Source organism: Aptenodytes forsteri, unplaced genomic scaffold, assembly GCF_000699145.1.
Source record: "Aptenodytes forsteri isolate BGI_AS27 unplaced genomic scaffold, ASM69914v1 Scaffold258, whole genome shotgun sequence".
NCBI lineage: Eukaryota > Metazoa > Chordata > Aves > Sphenisciformes > Spheniscidae > Aptenodytes > Aptenodytes forsteri.
The window spans coordinates 1,767,267-1,786,418 of NW_008795250.1; the positions used below are offsets into that span (position 1 = coordinate 1,767,267).

The window sequence follows — 19,152 nt, forward strand, 5'->3', positions numbered from 1 at the left end:
GAAAGAGTTGTCAAGCATTGGAACAGGCTGCCCAGGGAAGTGGTGGAGTCACCATCCCTGGGGGTATTTAAAAGACGTGTAGATGAGGCGCTTAGGGACATGGTTTAGTGGGCATGGGGGTGTTGGGTCGACGGTTGGACTCGATGATCTTAGAGGTCTTTTCCAACCTCAATGATTCTATGATTCTATGAATCGCCCCGCGAAGGGTCCTGAATTAAACCCGCTGCCGAATCATCCCAAGGAGTGACCGGAGGGGTAAATTCCTCTTTCTCGGGAATCCAGCCCCCTCGCTCCAACGTCCCAGTTGGTACCAAAAATAAGGGCAGCGTAAACGTCTCTTTTTTCCTTTTTCTTCTACCCAAAACGCTTCCAAGTAACTTCCACTGAAGAACGCGGATGTCGGTAACGTTGAACAAACTTTTCTGAATCCCAGTGCAACGCCTTCGCCAGAAACGCATTTTTTTCACGTTTTTTAAGAAGTGAATTCATTCTTTGCTGGTTACTCGTTAAGCAGAGACGTTCGCATCGCTTCCGCGGAGGAACGCCTTTCCTCGCCGGAAGGGTCGTCTGTGATTTATCGGTGCGGCGGCGGCTCAGGGAAGCTGGGAGGGAGCAGGAGACCTGAGATGAAGCTGCCGCCCTCGGCAGCGGCTGCCTCAGCCTGCGGATCGCTTTGCTCGGCGCTGCTGGGGGAACGAGCGGTTCTGACTTTCACGCCCCTGAGAAGGTGTTTTCACTCGGTGGCCGTTGTGTTCCGCATCTTCTTCGCTGTTTTGGTTCCCCCTCCACCCCCCGCCCCCGTCTGCTAGGGAGTCGTTTCTAGCGCCGCTGTAAATACGTGGTGATACAACAGGAAGATGATAGTGCTTGCCTCGGGGCCCCAAAATTTTCAACTATTAAAATGTCTCCCCGCATTTGTTACTCAGCAGAGAGTGCGGAGGGCGACCGACTCAGCTGGGGGTCCCAGCAGTCAGCGTGAAAGGTACATTTATTGTAAATTCTGGACCGCGTTCGACGCGTGAGAGTGTATCTTTGTTTTGGGAGCTGTGGGCTTTCCCAGAAGGCTTTTGTGGCCTCCCTGTGCAGGTTTTAGCGTTCTGTTTTACCGGCATCCGAGAGAAAATTGTAATTAAACGGGAGGAGGAGGCTGCCGCTATGCTTAAAGGTCTGCCGATGCCTGAGAGCTTTGCGGATCGGAGTCTGAGTGTTCATCCTCAGGCTGAATTACTCTGGGTCCTGCGTAGTCCAGGCTTAAATCCGTGCCCTCGGGAATACGTTGGCATTGGAGCCCTGCTGTGCTAGCCTCGCTCGGAGGCACCGTCAGTCAAGTGGCTTTGTTTTTTCTGTGCTTGTAGAGTTCGATCGGAGCATGGAGCCCTTCTCACCGCCGGAACCAGGATTTCCTGCAGAAAAGAGCTCATCTGTGCCGCAGAAAAAATCCCGTGTCCTGGTGGGTGTGACTGGAAGTGTGGCTGCCCTGAAGCTGCCTCTCCTCATCGCCGAATTGCTGCAAATCCCTGGGGTGAGTAGATCTATCGGTAGAAGTCTCGTAAAGTCGGTGTTATCCTGTTTCTCGTTTCGAGGAGAGATTACGTGGCTTCTGTTGAAATGAAAAGTTCCTTCTGGCTTTGAGCTTTTCAGTTTGAAAATTTGTTGCAGGAGGGATCCTCCTGTTTTTAAAAATCGGTTAGTACTTTTTCCTATCATTTCACACTTCTTTATACTTCAGAGTTAGCTTTAAATCAGGTTTTAAGGGCAGTAACTGTTCCTGGATATTTCCACAGGCAGACATTTAGATTCTGGAGTATGAAAGCAGCATTCTTCAGTTCAGCTTGCTTCGTTCTCCCAAAAATGATCGAATAGGTCCTCGCTTTGGGTTTTTTTCCTGGAATAGGTCCCTGCCGGTGAAATTACCAGAAGTGGCTACAGAGACAGGTGGATGCTTTCTGGAACTTGAAATCTTTAATTAGGACCTTGCGGTTTTCCCCGGGCGAGGTGTGGAGCTTGCAGAGACGGACGCTGCTGTCTGACCGACAAAGGGAAACCAGATCCTGTAAGAACAGAAATAGAAAATGCAAGCTGCTGTACGTGTCTGTGCGTTTTATGGGTTTTTTTTAAACTAGTTTATTGTCTGGAGTAACAGAGGTGTCCAGCAGAGGCCACTAGTGACTAGAATCAGGGAGGGCAATGTGCTGACTTTTGCTGTAGACTAAAGTTAGAGGGGAAACATAGAAAACCTTTAGCTTTTAAGAAATGAAGCAAACGTTTTGGAGCAGTGAAATGAAAGAGTGGCAGGAGCAAGAGGGTGCATTTACATATCTGGATATATTTGTTAGATTGCTTAAGGAGTATCCTTTTGGATGATTTGGATGCCTGTTGCGACAGGACAAGGGGGAATGGCTTTAAACTAAAGGGGGGTAGATTTAGACTTGATATAAGGAAGAAATTTATGCTGAGGGTGGTGAAGCACTGGCACAGGTTGCCCAGAGAGGTGGTGGATGCCCCATCCCTGGAAACATTCAAGGTCAGGCTGGACGGGGCTCTGAGCAACCTGATCTAGTTGAAGATGTCCCTGCCCACGGCAGGGGGGTTGGACTAGATGACCTCTAGAGGGCCCTTCCAACCCCATCTGTTCTGTGATTTAGGAGGCTTTACCTGCCGATACATTAACGCAGAGTCAGAAGAGGTGCAATCCCCGAGTAACTCTGAAGTATCTGGCTGATGTCAACATGATACCCAAGCTGGGAAGGGTACCGAAGATGTGGCGAGCTGTTGGGCACCTGTTCTGCCAGCTGGGCTGGCATTGTGGGTTGCAGAGAGGGACCTCAGTTAATTTATTACTTGACCTGAAACGATCAGCGAGGCCAAAGGTCCTAGCCTGGAGTGAGAGGGCCGGAGACAAATGATGCCAAGGAAGGGGTGGGGGGTGACAAGACCAGGGCCGGCTCCAGCGGTTGTGTTCTTCTTGGCAAGGGATGCAGGATATGCATCTTCTAATCCTCTGTCTCGCGGATTGACTTCGCTGTTGTCTCTTTTCCTTTGCTCTCGGTGCTTGGAACGTCCTTCTCTGCAGGTGACAGGAAGAATGCAAATGATCCGCTGTAGGAATCTAGGTCAAACGCGTTCCTTCTCTCTGAGCGTTTGATTCATAACTAAAAACTGCAGACGGCTGGACCTGAATTCTCTGTGAGGGCCCATAGGTTCTGTGACATCTGTTGCAGGCTTTGCGCCCGCTGGTTTTAGGCTTTTGTTGCATAAAAAGTGAAAGTGAAGTACCCAGTCCAGGAGCTTCTGGTACTTAATTTGTTGATGAAAATTATTTATTTACTCGTTTCTGATGTGATTTCAAGGCCTGCTCTAAAGCCTGCTGAGTCGGTGTAGCTTTTCCATTGAGTTTGTTAAGTCCTGCACCAGCCCGTTGCATCAATTTCTTTACTGATGGAACAGAACTTTAAAAAGCCATCGGTGGAAGCAGGGCAGGAGCGGAGGAAGGCTTTGATACCAAAGGAGATGTGGTCAGAGGCTTGAAACCGGAGTGGTTAGTTTAAACTGATGTTTTGGCTAAAATGATCTGCGGTGAACAACTTGGCAGCGTGATTTTGCGCTCCTTAAACTTTAACATCTCCTTGAGGGTGGTAATGGATGTGACTACATCTTATTGCCTTTTGTTTAACCTCTTTGAAGATCTAGGAAATTTATAGGGCGTCAGCTTACGCCTGTCAGGTTATTACCCTTGCACCTGGTGGTGTGGGGAGACAGCACGTAGTGTCTCGTCAGGACACCGTGGGTAACTCTCGTGGTTGTGCTAGACTCACACACATTGTCTCAGGCCGATTCCTAGGATTTTTGAACGGCCTGGCGGGAATACGATGACAAAAGTCATATTGGCAGGATATTGGTTAGTCCTGTGGGTGAAACGTATTGCCCTTGAAGCTACAGGACGTCACCTGGACTTCTAGGCTTAAATCACGTTGTCATGCCATTTCATTGCGCTCCTGCCAGGTAGCCTGTATGTCAGCTTGTAGGTGCCCTTTAACAGAGGAGCTACTCGTTCTCTTCTGCAGCAGTTGTTACCACCGCTCGGTCTGTGTGTAAAGATTTTGCTGTCAAAACTGGGAAAATATGAAAAAAAAAACCCCAAACCTCATACACACCCCCTTACCCCAAGCAGAAACAGCTGTGACGGCAGAATCCTCTAACAGAGACCAACAATATTGCGTCAACACAGGAGAGCAGTTCTCGCAGTGAAGTTTATTCTGGAGAATTGGCTGAAATGGTCCAAGTGAAAGGACTCTAACTACTCTAAGCTGTCTGCAGTAAAGGAGTTTGAGCGTGGCTAGACTGACTCTATTGTTTAAGCAGAGATATAACCACAGGCAAACAGAGGGTGTGCCAGGTAAATAGAAAGAAAAAACTATGTAGGCTGAAGTGATCTTGAGAACACTGATCTCTTTCCAACGTAGCTGGAGGGGCTTGAAGGACTTGCTCAGAACAAGGGATCCAGGAGCCCACCCCAGCAGAAAACCTTAATTAGGGAGAATATTTAACTAGTAGAGTTCTAACGAGTAGAGTTTCTTGGGGGAGTGGTGGAGTCGCCACCACTCAGAGTCCTTGAACATATCCCTCTGGTATGCTCTAGCTTGCAGTGGGTTGGATGCAGCGCTCGATAGCCAGCTACTCCCTGTTCCTGAGCTTATGCTTTGGAGAAATATGTCTTTTTTTAAGATTGGAGATGGTTATGAAACCATCTGAAAAGAATGAAGGAAGAAAAGCAGAGTGTCTTTTGGGGATTTTTGTGTATCCTTTAGCCTTAGATAGGTATTTCTGGTCTAGATTAGAAAATTCGGGATAATGACGCAATTGAAGTAGCAAGTGACAAAATATGTTGTAAGGTAGATAGAATCATAGAATCATGAAGGTTGGAAAAGACCTCTAAGATCATCGAGTCCAACCGTCAACCCAACACCCCCATGCCCACTAAACCATGTCCCTAAGCGCCTCATCTACACGTCTTTTAAATACCCCCAGGGATGGGGACTCCACCACTTCCCTGGGCAGCCTCTTCCAGTGTTCAACCACTCTTTCAGTAAAGACATTTTTCCTCATGTCCAAGATAGTCGGATCACCTAAAAATCCTTGTATGGTTATGGCTAACTGTAAAATAAGAATACCACTAACAAGCATTACTGCTGAAAACTTTTCGTGCAGACCTGGCCTACTGGTACCGTTTCAGAGAGCAGCCGTGCCCCTTTACGCTGCACGTTGCTCTGTAAGGTCACCAAATAAATAGTAGCTTGCAGACTGCGGGGTTAACACCTCACTGAAGCCCCTGGCATAGCAGAGAGCAGCGTTAGCACCTTTGTGGGTGTCGCTGCTTGGCTCCAAACAGCTTCCTGTGAGGTGAGGTTAATATGGAAACAATACGGTTGATTGCTGCGAATATGATCTTTGCACTCGAAAGCACTAGAAACGCAGCTGTGATTCCAAGCTAGGGTCGCTTCAAAAAGAGCAGACGTTTAGAAGAGGCAAAGAACCAAACACGTAGTACCAAACACTGGTGTTATGTGCAGCTATATTTTCCCGTTACTTTTTCTGCAGGAAACAGGAAAAATTACCAAAGACCATATACCAAAGGCCAAGATGGGCTAAGGCTGGGATTTTCCACTGCTCCAAGCTGTTATTCTAGTCGTGTAGGGTGCACGTAATCAACACTGCACCATTCCCAGTCAAATAGATAGTGTTCGGGAGATAGGTTAACATGTTTTGCCACTTCAACCGCTGCTGTTGAAGATAGCTTCTTGGAGGTTGGAGGTTTTCAGCAGTCTGTTTTAGCAAGAGTGCGCAGACGGAGCTCTTCATCAGTTTTGTACCTCAGGCCGCAGTTTTCTAGCGGGAAGAGTTGTTGGTGAGGCTGGTTTCCCCCCATCCCTCTGTTGAGAACTGCGTGTTGAGAACCACGCAGTGAACTGCTCGAAGGAGCAGACTGTGGTCGAAAGTGGCCAATAACAAGGAAAAGGGATATTTTTCACTCTAACTGGTGGCCTGAGCTGCATCTTTCACAGTAACAGTCTTTTCGGAGCAATCCCTCCATGTGTTGGCCCGTCTGTTGGCTGGTTTTAAGGCACATCCTTGGGGGGAATTGCAGATGGAAAGATGGTTGCATGTGCCGCAGGGGTCATCAGCGCGTGCAGAGCCACTCCGACACTGGCTCCGCTTTGCGGCTGATCCCGGTGTGTGCAGAGCACCTCCGCTTCACTGCACGTGGCAGGCAGCTGTTCGCGACATTTGTCAGAGCTACAGCTTTGAGCAGGTCATGCGACACGTAGAAACCAGGGAAAAAAAACCCTTTTCCACTTGTTAAGATTTCTGCAGGAGGAAATGAAAGGATCTCGTGTCGTAGGGCATCTTAGCACCTCGTAAGCGTGGATGTCAAATAAACGTCCGAGGGACATGATAGGATTTCCCCAGTACGTACCGTACAACTGAAGGTTCCACCGGCTTTCAACAAGGCAGGCAGGTTTGTCTAAGATTTCGGAGAGAATACTTTCACCCAGGCTCTCTTTCCTTTGTGGAAGCCACTGGTTTGCCGTTTTGGCTGCACAGAAACCCTGTGCTATGAACATACCTACACAGAGGTTTTCCTCTTTCCAGCATCTTACCTTGATAGGAAGGATAGCTGGAAGACACAACCCCGACTTGCTTCTGGTATTTTTACCCCTGGCTGGAGCAAGTCTGATTAACATGGTTGTAAAAAGTAGTATCCAGTAGTCTGTAGCTACCTCCCTACCTTTGTCACCAGGAGATCATTGAGAGAGGGAGGCAGGGGCAGAAAGAGGCGGAGAGAGGTGCACAACGTGGTCCATTCGACCAAGAAATTGTACTCTCTCTTCCAAAGCCACTCCTTCTCGTGAAGCCTTGTGCAGCAGAGGTGGGCTTGCTCTGCGCTGGTGGTGCTGAGCCCCAGCTAGCCAGCTTGTCCCTCAGCAGGACTTTTGATTGCTCAGCGCTGTGCTCTCTCTTGGCAGAGAGCTTCCTCTTGGCTCCGAGTGTGGGAAGAGGGATCCTGCAAGTGCCGTGTAGGCATGCCACCCCTTGGCATTCCTCTGTGCTGTGATTAAGGGAATCCGCTGAAGCAAGATGCTCTCCTACTCCCTTTAGCAGGCGTCATTTGAGATTAAAGGGCATCTTTCACAGAGCTCTGGTTTGCTGCTTCTTACTGTCTCTTTGAAGTTCTGTGCAGAACTGCATCTCATTCTGACCTGCTGTGTCCTCTCTGCTGTCCCTGCTGTGAACTGGCCATGTGAACAAGTTTGGCAGGCGGTGACTAATCACCTGCCCCTTTTAGGGCGGCAGTGAAATGAGTCTTCGGCTCCCGTGAACACCTGCAGTGGCCTGGCCTTTCAGCTGTGAATAGGTGCAGTTACACATATGTGCACAGTAGGGAAAAGCCCTCGGAGAATCCACACAGCTTTCAAAATCTTCATCGCTCGAGCCCTCCTCCTCTACCCAGCTTTGCAGGGTTGTCCTCAAGTCTAACTATTTGTCTTTCTTTTCTGATTAGCTCGAAGTGAAGGTGGTCACTACCGAGAGAGCAAAGCATTTCTACAATGCCCAGGAGATTCCTGTCACCCTCTACAGCGATGAAGATGAATGGCAGGTGAGTTGTTCTTCCTTTGGAGACTGCAAGGGCTTCTGTCCTGTCCCCACTAGCCACGTGTTCTGTAATTCAAGTAGTTCTGTCATGCACTCATGCCTTCTACTTCCAGAAGGCCAACAGGTCACGCTTCAGAAAAAAAGCAGGCTCCCTGGGAGATTCACTTAGTTGTTCAAGTGCTGAACAGCAAATAGAAGTGTTCCTCTAAGTTTCTTTGCCAGAGACCACATTCATTTATTTTTTAATCCTGGGCCAAGACTCATTTCTTTGTTCTAGTAATGTATGCTTTGGAATATGGCTTTCAAAGAATGTGGTTCCAACCGTGCTGTAAATGAGGAAGAAAAGAAAGGCTGCCCTGACTGTACCGGAGGATTTTGTACCGCCCTAGCAGACTTGCAGCAGGCAGTGAGGGTTGAAGTGGTCTCTCGCCACCCTGGGCTCAGCCACTATCGGCAGCTCTGAGAGGAGTATCCGGAAATGTCAAGAAAATCAGCTCTCTGAGAGGAATCTGGAAATGTCAAGAAAAGCCACTGCAGAGTCGCGGTGAGGGTGTTTGGTGCTCGTCATGAGTCATACTTGTCACAAAGGCAACAGCTTAATTCTCCTTAACGCTACGTATTCTGAATCTACAGATGTCGCTGACGTTCGCAAAACTACCCCCGCTGCTTTAAAACTCAGCCCGGTGTCTGACTGGGTAACCCTGTGCTGGTAGGCCCACCCTGGTGTAGCGGTGCAGGGGAAGGCCAGTACCTGGAGATGTCGTGCACCGGTGTAATTGGTGGCTGGAAGTAAGAGAGGTTCTCCTGGTGGAAGTGGTGTTTATCTCGGAGGTGTCCGTATCTGTGCTCGTGCGCATACATGGAAGAGCCATCCCAGTAAGGGATAGCTCAGTTGTCAGGGCTGTGAACATCTCTAGACCCTGTAAAATGGCTTTTTCTCTTGACTGCAGTTTTCCTGACATGCTTTGAGAGTCCCTGAGTATGGAGATGTTCATTGTATAAACATCAACATTTGTTTTTCTATACATTTTATCTCTACTTTGCGGTACTGATCCGAGTACAAGGTGATCTGCTCTTTGCCAGTACTCTTGCTGATGCACTCACGCGCGAGCATCGCTTTTATGTGGAGGGAAGCATGCTAATGGCAATGGCCAGGAAGCTTTCTGGCTGGTCTAGGAGATTGGTAGAGATCTGCTGGGTCCCAGGGTGCTACAGCTCCAGGCAGAGTTATTTCTGAGGAACCCTCGGTGGGGTGATAGAAGAGGAGCGGGTCGGGCCTTGAGGTCTGCTGGCACACTGGAAAGCGGGCACGGAGCCCTTACAACGTGCCGTTCTGACAGAAGGGTGGGAAATAAGCCCTCTCAGCGTCTGTTTGTGAGAGATTTTATTCTGAAAATAAAACTACAATTTTCAGTGCTTCTAGAAAAAAACAGAAGTGAGTGAAGGAGCTGGGAAAGGTGTCAGGAAGCACCAGCTTTCCGGATGCTGTCTTTTTGTTGTGGTTTCCAGTGACTCAGAGAAGGAGCAGTTTGTGGCCCTGATGCACCTCTTGCTGGCCTGTGGTTGTGTGTGTCCTCTGGGGATTAAGCACCTGATGCTGTTTGCTGCTTCTCTTGACGCTTTCCCAGTTAACTGCGCTCTTGAGAAAAGGCCAGGACTCTCTCGAGCAACTCGGAGCTTTAGTGAAAATAGAAATATTCACTTAAGAGCCAAGAGGGGAGGGAAGTGCCCGGCTGGCTAAACCTCGTCCATCCTAGAGAAAGCCAACAGGACTGTTCCCTACTGTAGGGTTTACTTTGCTGTGGTGAGTATGTGTAGGGGTGTGCATCCTAATTGAGAAGTGACTTGTGCAGTTAGGGGTCTATACCTCGTTAAAAGCCCGTGGACAGCTTCACTTTACAGAAATGTGAGGCTTCTAAATCGCGTGGGGTCCTCGGGAAATGTGACCCCTGGTTTGGTCCTGTCTGGCTTCAGTTGGCTGATAGGATGGAGCTCTTTTCCCCGTTCAGATATGCTACGTGTCGAGGGAGCTCTAATGAATGTTTCTGAAGCTGAGGGATGATGTGAACGGGAAGTGGATGGGGAAAGCTCTTTCCTGTGAGTTGAAATCTGTGGTTGTTGGAGGTGCGAATTGCTGTCTTCGTGGGGAAAGGATACCCATTTGTAGAGCACCAAGCAGACACCTGCCGTCTCTTAAATGTGCTTCCTAAAAGTAGCTGCAACACGGCCTTCGCTGGAGGAGGAGGAAATCAGAAACGTGAGCGCTGTGGCTGCAGTCCCCGATTCCCCGCGCTGTCACATCTTGCTTGATGTGAGAGTAATTCTTTCCCCTTAAGTTTACGCGGTGGTTACCGATGTGGGATTGACAAAGTGCCTGTTGTTCGCAGCGTTCATTGTGAGGGGTTCGGTAATCTGGATCTTGTCTCGTCCACAGCTGTGGAAAGGCCGTTCAGACCCGGTCCTGCACATCGAACTCAGGCGGTGGGCTGACCTCATGTTGGTGGCACCTCTTGATGCAAACACGCTGGCAAAGCTCGCGAACGGCATCTGTGACAACCTGCTGGTGAGTAACCGGAGCTCTGCCTGAGAGTTCTCTCACCTCCCAGCATTAGACTGTCTGACCTTTCTCTCATGGAAACTCTTGCGCTTCTATAGCGTCGCCAAGAGTGAGATTTGCATGTTCTGCTCCTGCTTCGTATGCTTGTCTCTCTCTTCCTCCAGTATGGTTCCCCTATTCCTTCTCAAACAGTTGTTCTTTCCTTCCCTGACCTACGTTGCTTTCCACTCCTCGGCTCTGTCAGTCTCTTCCATTATCTCCCAGTCCCTGCTTTGTGCCTTTTCTGCTTTTTCTGATGGGCAGTATTTCTCTCTTTCTACCTCCACCCTCTCTCCGTCATGCATGTACACACACACGCGCGTGCGCATACACGCTTGCACTCACTTTTGAGTTCCTCTCTGCATTTTTTTAGATGCAATCTGGAAAGACACCTGTGAGATCAGATAAAATTGTTTACTTCCTGCTACCTCACCTCCTCCCTCACCTAACTGCATAGCACAGAAATTCAGACATGCTCACGCTTACTTACCTTCCAGTTTCAGCTACAGGGGATTTTGCTTGTTCAGGCTTGTTTTTCTGGTATTAAAAGTGCTCTGGCTCAAAGGCTGATCAGGAAAGTGTATTAAAAGAGAGTGTGCTTCTCTGCTGGGTGATGGGGACCTCCAGCGGGGCTGAATGCTTTGTGTCCAGGCGTTAGGTCTTCATTAGGAGAGGTCATAAGCATTAACCACGCGAAAGATCTGCCAGGAAGCTGCAGATCTGCAAATGTTGCTGTGGTGCATCACCCTTCAGTAATGCGAGGAGGCTTGAACTAGGAACGGAGGGCAGCTCATCAGCTCTGGCCGGGGAGCCCCGCGTGACCAACTTAGTTGTTCAGGCAAGAGGGGGTGCGTATAAATGAACAAAGTACACCCAGAGCAACAGCCCTCATTTGTATGAGCAGATCACTGGAGATCTGAGAGAAGCCAGAAAGAGCTGTGGGAGGGACAAGCAGTGTCTCGGCCTTCTGGGTCCCCTTGGTACTATAGGTGTGGCGGTGGTAGCAGAGGGAAGAGCTCAGGAAGGATGTTAGGGACGCGTGGCTTCGCAAACTCCTGCCAGTCTTTTCAGAGAGCCTTGTGGAGGTAAGAGGTAGCTCTGGCAAAGGAAAGCAAGTGCCGGAGGTGCTGGTTGGCACGTTAGAACAGATCCTAGCAGACTTTCCTGTGCTGGGAAGGGTTCAAATCACAGGGCATAAAAAAGGATGGGCAGGGTTCTCGTAAGTAGTCTACAGTCTGAGCAGAGACCCTGCACCAGGGACTGTTGCTACCTGGGAAGCTCCCTTTGCATGATTTAAATGCTGCTAGGCCTAGGGAAACTGATGGACGTTGCGTTAAGAGCAACCAGCATTTATCTTCTTAAGGAGATGAGGTGATACTGGGTTATCTGGAAGTTCTGTATTACTGAGGAGTCAGATATGATTCCCTGTAGCACGCAGGAGCTGCTAGATGGTTTGTAATCTGCCAGCGTCTCCTGCAACAGCCCAGATGTGTTCGTGTTATCCTCTGTTTGTATCCCGGAAGCAGCAGTGCTTCCTTTGGGAGGAGTTACGGATCCAGTTGGCATATCATTTAGAAAAGGCTCACTTGCCAACTTTTTGTGCTTAGCTCTACAGCTGGCTTATCTGAAGCGTTGCCTGGGAATTTCTCTAGAGCTGATATGATCTGTGGCCACCCCTCAGCTTCTCTTGGTCTCCCACATGGGCTGGCAGTCTGCACGCATCGTGTTCCAGCTCGGTTTGCTCCAGCGATTGGGCTGCTTGCTTGGCCCCGAGCCGGAGTAGGATGGGATCTATCCTCTTTGTAGCCTCCCTCATTTTTCTTGCCTGTCAGAGATGAGCTTTGCTGGAATGTAATACAAATCAGTAGCAGCCCTGTGGATCTGCCTGTGGGTTAGTCCAGCTGCGCTGACAGATTGAGGCTTTTGGCCCTCTAATGACAGCCAGGCTGGGAAAGGGCTTCTGTGCAGCAAAGTGATGAGAAGGAATGAGGAAAGACAACCCATCTCAGAGCTGAACCTCTTGGCTTCTCTTGCAGACTTGTGTCATCCGCGCTTGGGATCTGAGCAAACCTCTGCTCTTCTGCCCAGCTATGAACACGGCCATGTGGGAACATCCCATCACAGCTCAGCAGGTGGAGCAGCTGAAAGGCTTTGGCTACACAGAGATCCCCTGCGTGGTGAAGAAACTAGTCTGTGGAGATGAAGGTCAGTCCTTTTGCATGTCTTCTGACTGGTTTCCTGCACGAATGCTGCTCTTATCCTGAAGGGATGTGCATTCTTTTGCCGTGTGGCCTTCAAGATGTTGAACTGTGGGGAGCAGGTGCTCACTGCCAGGGTTTATACAAACAAACTGAAGCTTTGCCCTGTGCTAGCTGATATCTATTATTCTTGTACATTCATCTTTAAGTAGTCTTAAGAGACCATCCAAGCCAGGCTTTCAAATGAGCCGTTAGATAGGCCCGATATTTAAAAGAAATACTCATTCAAGAGGAGAGTAGATCAAAGAGAAAGAAGGCTTTGCGGTGAGCGTTATCAGCCTGGGATTTGGGTGTCCTGACCTTGCCCTCTACTGTGACTGTGGGCTGTTTTCATCATGCCTCAGTTCCTCATCTCTAACATAGGGATAGTATCTTATCCCCGAGAGCAGGCAGTGAGAATAAGCGCTTTGCAGACGTGGCTGAGGGTGTAGCTGGCCGTGCGTTTAACATTTGTTGTTGTTTGTTGCCTGGGTTACTTTTCAGCTTCCCAATCGGGTTTTGATTTGGGGTTTTGACATCAGACTTAAATGTGAAGTGAAAGAGGAGGGGTAGGTAACGTTGTCACGCTCAATTTCAAAAGACTTAACTTGCAGTGCTAAGAAATACTACTAAAATGGTCTCATTTGTATTTTAGGAGCTGCTTTAAATGGAGGTATTTTGACTTTTGGGAGGTTTTGAGAAGGGTTTCTATGCAAGCAATTTGGATGAATGGATTTGCTTTTTATCAAAATTTTCTTGGACAGATTGCCTGTAAACAATTGTTTACAGTTGCTGGCTGGGGTTACCAGTTCTAGCCATAATAGCAAATGTGCTACTACCCGCGCAGTAGTATACTCACACTTTTGTTTAACAACCCCAACTCTAGCAGGATTTTAACTGCTCTGTCAGGTAGTTCAATAAACAGCCTGCAGTGAAGACAGGATGTTAAAATGTTCTTCATGGTTAAATTCTGGGGCTGGCTTAGTTTCTGCATTCTTAGGTAGATGCAGTGCTTCTAGAGAATGCTTTTTGGAGCTGAAGACTAAGAAATATTTACAGTTGGGTAAGTGTAGTCAAGTAACTCAGGCATCATTTGAAATATCCTGGACAATTATGCTTCCGCTGGGATTTTAGACCTGATTACATCAAATTTCTTACGTACTTGTAATAACGTTGAGGGAAAACGCCCAAAAGAGGTCATTCTGCGCAGACATTTTGGCAGAAGTGGAAAGGCCATCTGGCATAGTTTCTTTGTCCTTTATTTTTTCCCTTCATCTTTTTTAGTACATATATAGGATCTCTGTTCCTGCAGTAAGCAGCTGAGTGCCTCCTAATGGGTAATGCGCTTATTCTTGCAGGTTCCTGCACCTGAGGCAGAGCTGTGTTGTTGTCATCCCTGTTTCACAGATGGGGATCTGAGATGCGAAAGGGCTGCGTGAGTTGACTCACCAGCACAAACGGATTAGAGTTGGATGGTGAACACGGTTTCCACCTTCTGCTGCTCTGCCCTGCCCCTTTCCCGGGGGCTGCCGCCCTTGCGACAGGGATGTGTGAGCCACATGAGAGGCAGCATGTGAATTGCTGTGGTTTGTAGCTCAGAATGGCCGAGTAAACCAGCACTGATCAGGAGTTACCTCATTACACCAGCAGTCATTTGGGAGCTGCTTCATATTCAGTTCAGCTGTCCCTGCTGTGAGAACAAACTCCTGACGGAGCTTGTAGGAGAGGGATGGTAGGGACAGCTAGGGCAGTAGTAGCCACATCTGATTCGACTCCGCTTGTGTTTGTGCGTCAATTCGCAACGCTATTTTCCTGTTGGCAAACGCCAGGATTTTCCTGGCCCTACGTAGGAAAATTACGGCAAAGCAGTTGTTGTGGTTTAATCCCAGCCAGCAACTGAGCACCACCCAGCCGCTCACTCACCCCTGCCCCCCCCCCAGCAGGATGGGGGAGAGAATCGGAAGGGTAACAGTGAGAAAACGCGTGCGTTGAGATGAAAGCAGTTTAATAATTGAAATAAAATAATAACACTACTAATAAATTGTAATGAAAAGGAAAATAACAGAGGGAGAAATAAAACCCAAGAAAGACAAGTGACGCAAAAGAAAACAATTGCTCACCACCAACCGACCGATGCCCAGCCAGTCTCCGAGCAGCAGCCGGGGTCAGCTGTCCCGGCTGTGTCCCCTCCAACTTCTTGTGCCCCCCCCGCCTGCTCGCTGGTGGGGTGGGGTGAGAGGCAGAAAAGGCCTTGACTGTGTGTCAGCACTGCTCAGCAGCAACGAAAACATCCCTGTGTTATCAACACTGTTTCCAGCCCAAATCCAAAACACAGCCCCGTACTAGCTACGGGGAAGAAAATTAACTCTCGCCCAGCCAAAACCAGCACAGCAGTAATGGATGCCAGGTCTCTGAAGACCCAAGACAGTCTCCACCACTGACTTTTTTCTTCTCTTCCCCTCTTTTTTCAGGCCTTTCACCCCAAGGCCTCTTCTTCCACACTCATTTCGGTTTTGTGGGTTTCATCCACAAAGGGGTTTGCCCAGCTTCCACCCAAGCAGCAGGTAGCGAAGGTCACACATCTGGTGCAGAAGAAAAGAGATTCAGTTTGCACCAGTTTTGTCTGTTGACACTGTGGTTTGTCTTGCTGTAAAAGAGGTTTATCTTCCTCAACTCATGTGGCTGGTCACACCTGAAATGGGCCAGATCCTGACTGCCACCGAGTCTCTGCATTACAAGCTTTACCCGATTATTTTTTCTTCCTTAATAAATGGGTGGGTTTAGACACAGAGTCCAGCTAAAAGAGAGTTAAAATAACAAATTAAATTGAGTTGACAACTAAAATGTTTCCTTGATTGGATAGTTAAATGTAAGCTACCAGCTGTTGGCCTTGATGACATCCATGTGCCACAGTACGAAGAGAGCTTTGAGAGGTGCTGTACCGCACATGGCCCTGCAGCAATCTGCCTTTGCAAAAACGTTTCCAAACTGCTAGTATCTTCATCATCCTTGGCTGGATTTCTAGAGCCTGGCGCACTGGAAGATTTCCACCTGTAGGCACGAGCTGTGCTGTAAGACAGGCTGCTTAGCAAGATTTTGCTCTGCTAAACCTAAAAATGCAGCTGTGAATTGCCAAAGATGTTGAGGAAGTGGGTGGTGGAGGACAAAGGCAGGCCTTGGAAATGTTCTCGAAGGGTGTAGCCCTGCCAAACCGTGCCGAGGCAGTCAGGGAATCTCTCTTGTTTAGCAGGACCTGTCAGCTGCAGCTCCTCTCCTCGAGGTCAGGAGACCAGAAGGGCCCAAAATCTGCCTGCAGCTTGTCCACAGGGTGCTTCGGACCCCCTGGGATTTACAGGTCTGAAAAAGGCGTAGCGGAGAATGAGTCTTACTTTGCAGGGAAACCCAATTTTCTTGACCTGCCAGAAGTATCGCTCTTCATCGCAAATCCTCAGTTACATCCAATTACACCTTCTGTCCCAGACAAGGCTCGGCTGGCTCGTCTGTACTGGAAAACTGAGGGTCCGGGCAGACTCAGGGCTGTGATCTGCCCACAGGAGAGCACCTCTCCCTGCTGGTCAGGATGGCCTTTCCCCTTCCCCCCCGTCTCTTGCCTGCCCTCAAGTTGTTACTGTTCTTTGGAGGCTGCTGGTTTAGCTGTTCACCTGTGCGCTCGCTAACCCAGCTGTGGAAGCAGACCAGGAAAAAAGAGGAAAACAAGACTTCCTGGAACTAATTTCTGATGACCAATAAGGCACGTATTTGAAATTATTAGAGCGATTAGCCAGCAGGACAAAAGATCAATAGAGACTCCATCTTTTCAATCTTTCAATGGAGACGAATGCTGGTGGGAGAAGTATCTTTCCTCAGCCCCAAGCAAATTACAGGAGTGACTGGACCGAGTTCTGAGTTCAGTACGTGAGGTTGGACAAGATGATTTCATGATCTCTGGCCTTAAAATTCTGAACCTAAGTTTAAAAAGTCTTTCAGAGGGAAGCAACAGCACAGTGTCGATTAGAAGTTCATCTGGCAACTAACCAGTCCAAAAGGAAAAGCTTTTGCATTTTGTTCTATCCAGCACTCGGTCTTCTCCAAGAATTACTCCCAAGATTCAAGCTGGTGCGAATCTAGGTCAGCTTTCTCTAACGTGGGTCTAACTGCAGAGTCACGGGAATGGTATGAATTCAGCAAGTCTTTTTTATAGGCAAAGGCCATTTCAAAAAGATACTGAACACACACACAATGTTTACGCTGGAGAAAGGAGGTGAAATAGGGTATTTTGCTACCCACACACTTTCTGGGGCACTCTTACACACTTGCCCCCAGGGCAGTGTGAGCTAAGATAGTAACTCCCTGTGCGATGCAGGGGCGTTAGATGCAGACACCTCTGGAGATGATTCAGAACATGAGGTACTTACTGAGGTCATATGAGTTGCCTTGTCAAGTTTCCTGCCTCTCTCCGTTGACTGTCTGAGGAGCTTGTGCTCCTGCTCAGACTCCTGAGTTAGGAGCCGAACTAAGTTAGCGTGAATGCTCTTCTCGTTCTCCTCCCCCGATGGCGTTCAACCGTGCCACAAAACCCCTGCAGAACCAGGTGGACTGAGCAGATCCTCTGGCCTCCACAGTTGCTTTCTGTTGGGCGAGTCACGAGGAAACGCGTGGGGACACTCGGTGAGCTCTGCTGTGCTGTGTCACCATTGTGCATCTAATTTTCCGCAGCAGCGCGGCGCGTGGGGAAGAGAGGTGGTGGGACAGGGGAAGCACGTGCCTCGTGCTGTCTCTGTGGGACCTGGATTTCACCGTGTGGTTTTGCTCTTACCCTGCAGGTCGAGGTGCCATGGCAGAAGTGCGGACCATTGTGGCGAGCGTGAAGAGGATCCTTGAAGAACGGGACTTGCCAACGCAGAGCTGATGGTTTGGCATGTAAATTGTATTTGTGTGCCTCCCTGATGATTTGAAGATAAAACCAACAGGAAGCCGAGTCGAGGTGGCACGCGCACCCATAGCGCGCTCTTCAACCGAAGGAGCGAAACGGTTGTCTTCCAGCTGGTGCCAAACTGAAATGTGGTACATCACTGCAGACTTTCAGAAACCAAAGCCAAGAACATGCTTCTTTAGTGTGGGAAAACTCTGTGGTATCTCTCAGAGAGGGAGTAACGTTCCGCTAAGCCACTTGGCCCCCAGTGTTTCACATGCGCTCCTTTCTGAGGAGGCTGCAGAAGGAATTGCCAATGTATTTCAGGTCCAGTGGTTCCCCCAAGAGATGCTAGAGAGGAAAGTGCTGTGCAAGTCCTGGTGACGGGGATAATGCCAGCCCCTTCCAGCACGTCTGTGTGGGGACATCCCTGCTCTCCAAAGCCTGGTCCGTAGCTGTGCTGGCTTCCCCTTTCCAGCAGGAGTCACTGTCCAAAAAGCATTTCCCCTCCGGGAACTTAATAATATTAAGAGCGCTTCTAATTCTGCCCCTGAAGAATTGCCTCTTGTAGCTGCTCAGGGGGGGGTGGGTGTTAGCACCTAACGTCATTGCTAAATCGTTGTGTCTGCGTGCGGTTTTTATCTGAGATGGGAAAAAAATTGACCGAAAGAAGCTATCTAGTCCCTGAATCAGCCTTTGCCCTTTTGTATCTGTTGACTGGATAGGGATGCAGACGTCAGCTGTGAACCAAAATGGCACCTGCCCATCGGGGTGCTCCAGTCAGGAAATGAACAGGCTGGGCCCTTGTGGAAGGCCAGGGTGGGTGTTTCCCAAGGGAGTGGAGTCAAACTTCACCTATCGACGATCCTTTTCGGCTTGAAAATTAACTGACGGGCATGCAAAAATTGGGAAATCCTGTGACCCCGTGGGCCAGACCAGCCAGGGCTCCCCCAGTCCAGCCCTTCCTTGGAAAACGTGATCCCGCTCCTGAGGGGAATGGGAGCAAACCGGGGCTGTTGAACACGTCGCTGTAGCAGAGCGCTGCTGACCCGGAGAGTTTATTTTTAACTAGAGCCAGTCAAATTTAAGGCCTTCGGTACAGAATGTGCATCCTGCCCATGGGGGCAACCTTCAGACTGCTGCGCACGAGGGAAGTGGTTATCGGGGTATGTTTGCTTTCCTTATCTATTCCACACAAATAAAAACCTCTGAACTTTCCCATTTTTGGCTCTTCTACTGCCAGAGGAATCCAGGGATTCAGAGCTTCTGGGGATCAAGTCAGAAGGATCCTCGTGAGAGCAGAGCTTGTGGCTCACGCAAAGGGCCGTGGCGGTACCGTGGCCAGGAACTTTGCGTTTTGCCGGTGAAGCCTGTGGTGTGACCTGCAGCGTTTGCTCACGTTCTTAGCATGGTGAAAGCCATCCACCTATCGGAGGATCTTACTTTAAGCTTATCGAAGGCAGTAGAAGAGATGCTTCTTGGTTTCCATGAGTTCTGTAGTGAATGTTGTTTCTCCTACTTACGGAGAAATATGTGTTCTGGCAGTTGCAACTGTAACTTGACCTTGGGGCTCTGCTCCGGCTCCGGCTCCGCCGTGGATATCTCGTGTGGTTGGAGTTGCTTATCCTTCCTCCTAGTCCGTGACTTGGCAATGCAGAAAATCCGACAGTAAGGTTCCTCATATCAGGTCAAAACACCATGTCCTTGATAAGAGCATTCATCTGTTACAAGTCTGGTTCGCTGGCTTAAGCTGC

At 49.1% G+C, this 19,152-nt stretch overlaps 1 protein-coding gene across 1 annotated transcript in view; it reads left to right on the forward strand.

The window, feature by feature from the left end:
• PPCDC (phosphopantothenoylcysteine decarboxylase) overlaps nucleotides 1-18,610 on the forward strand; it is a 29,092-nt gene extending 10,482 nt beyond the window's left edge. The window contains exons 2-6 of the mRNA XM_009278862.2: nucleotides 1,356-1,522; nucleotides 7,562-7,657; nucleotides 10,088-10,216; nucleotides 12,286-12,454; nucleotides 17,310-18,610. Coding sequence (XP_009277137.1) covers nucleotides 1,370-1,522; nucleotides 7,562-7,657; nucleotides 10,088-10,216; nucleotides 12,286-12,454; nucleotides 17,310-17,395 — 633 coding nt within the window. The 5' untranslated portion in view covers nucleotides 1,356-1,369 and the 3' untranslated portion in view covers nucleotides 17,396-18,610. The remainder of the gene's footprint in view (nucleotides 1-1,355; nucleotides 1,523-7,561; nucleotides 7,658-10,087; nucleotides 10,217-12,285; nucleotides 12,455-17,309) is intronic.
• The last annotated feature ends 542 nt before the right edge of the window (nucleotides 18,611-19,152 follow it).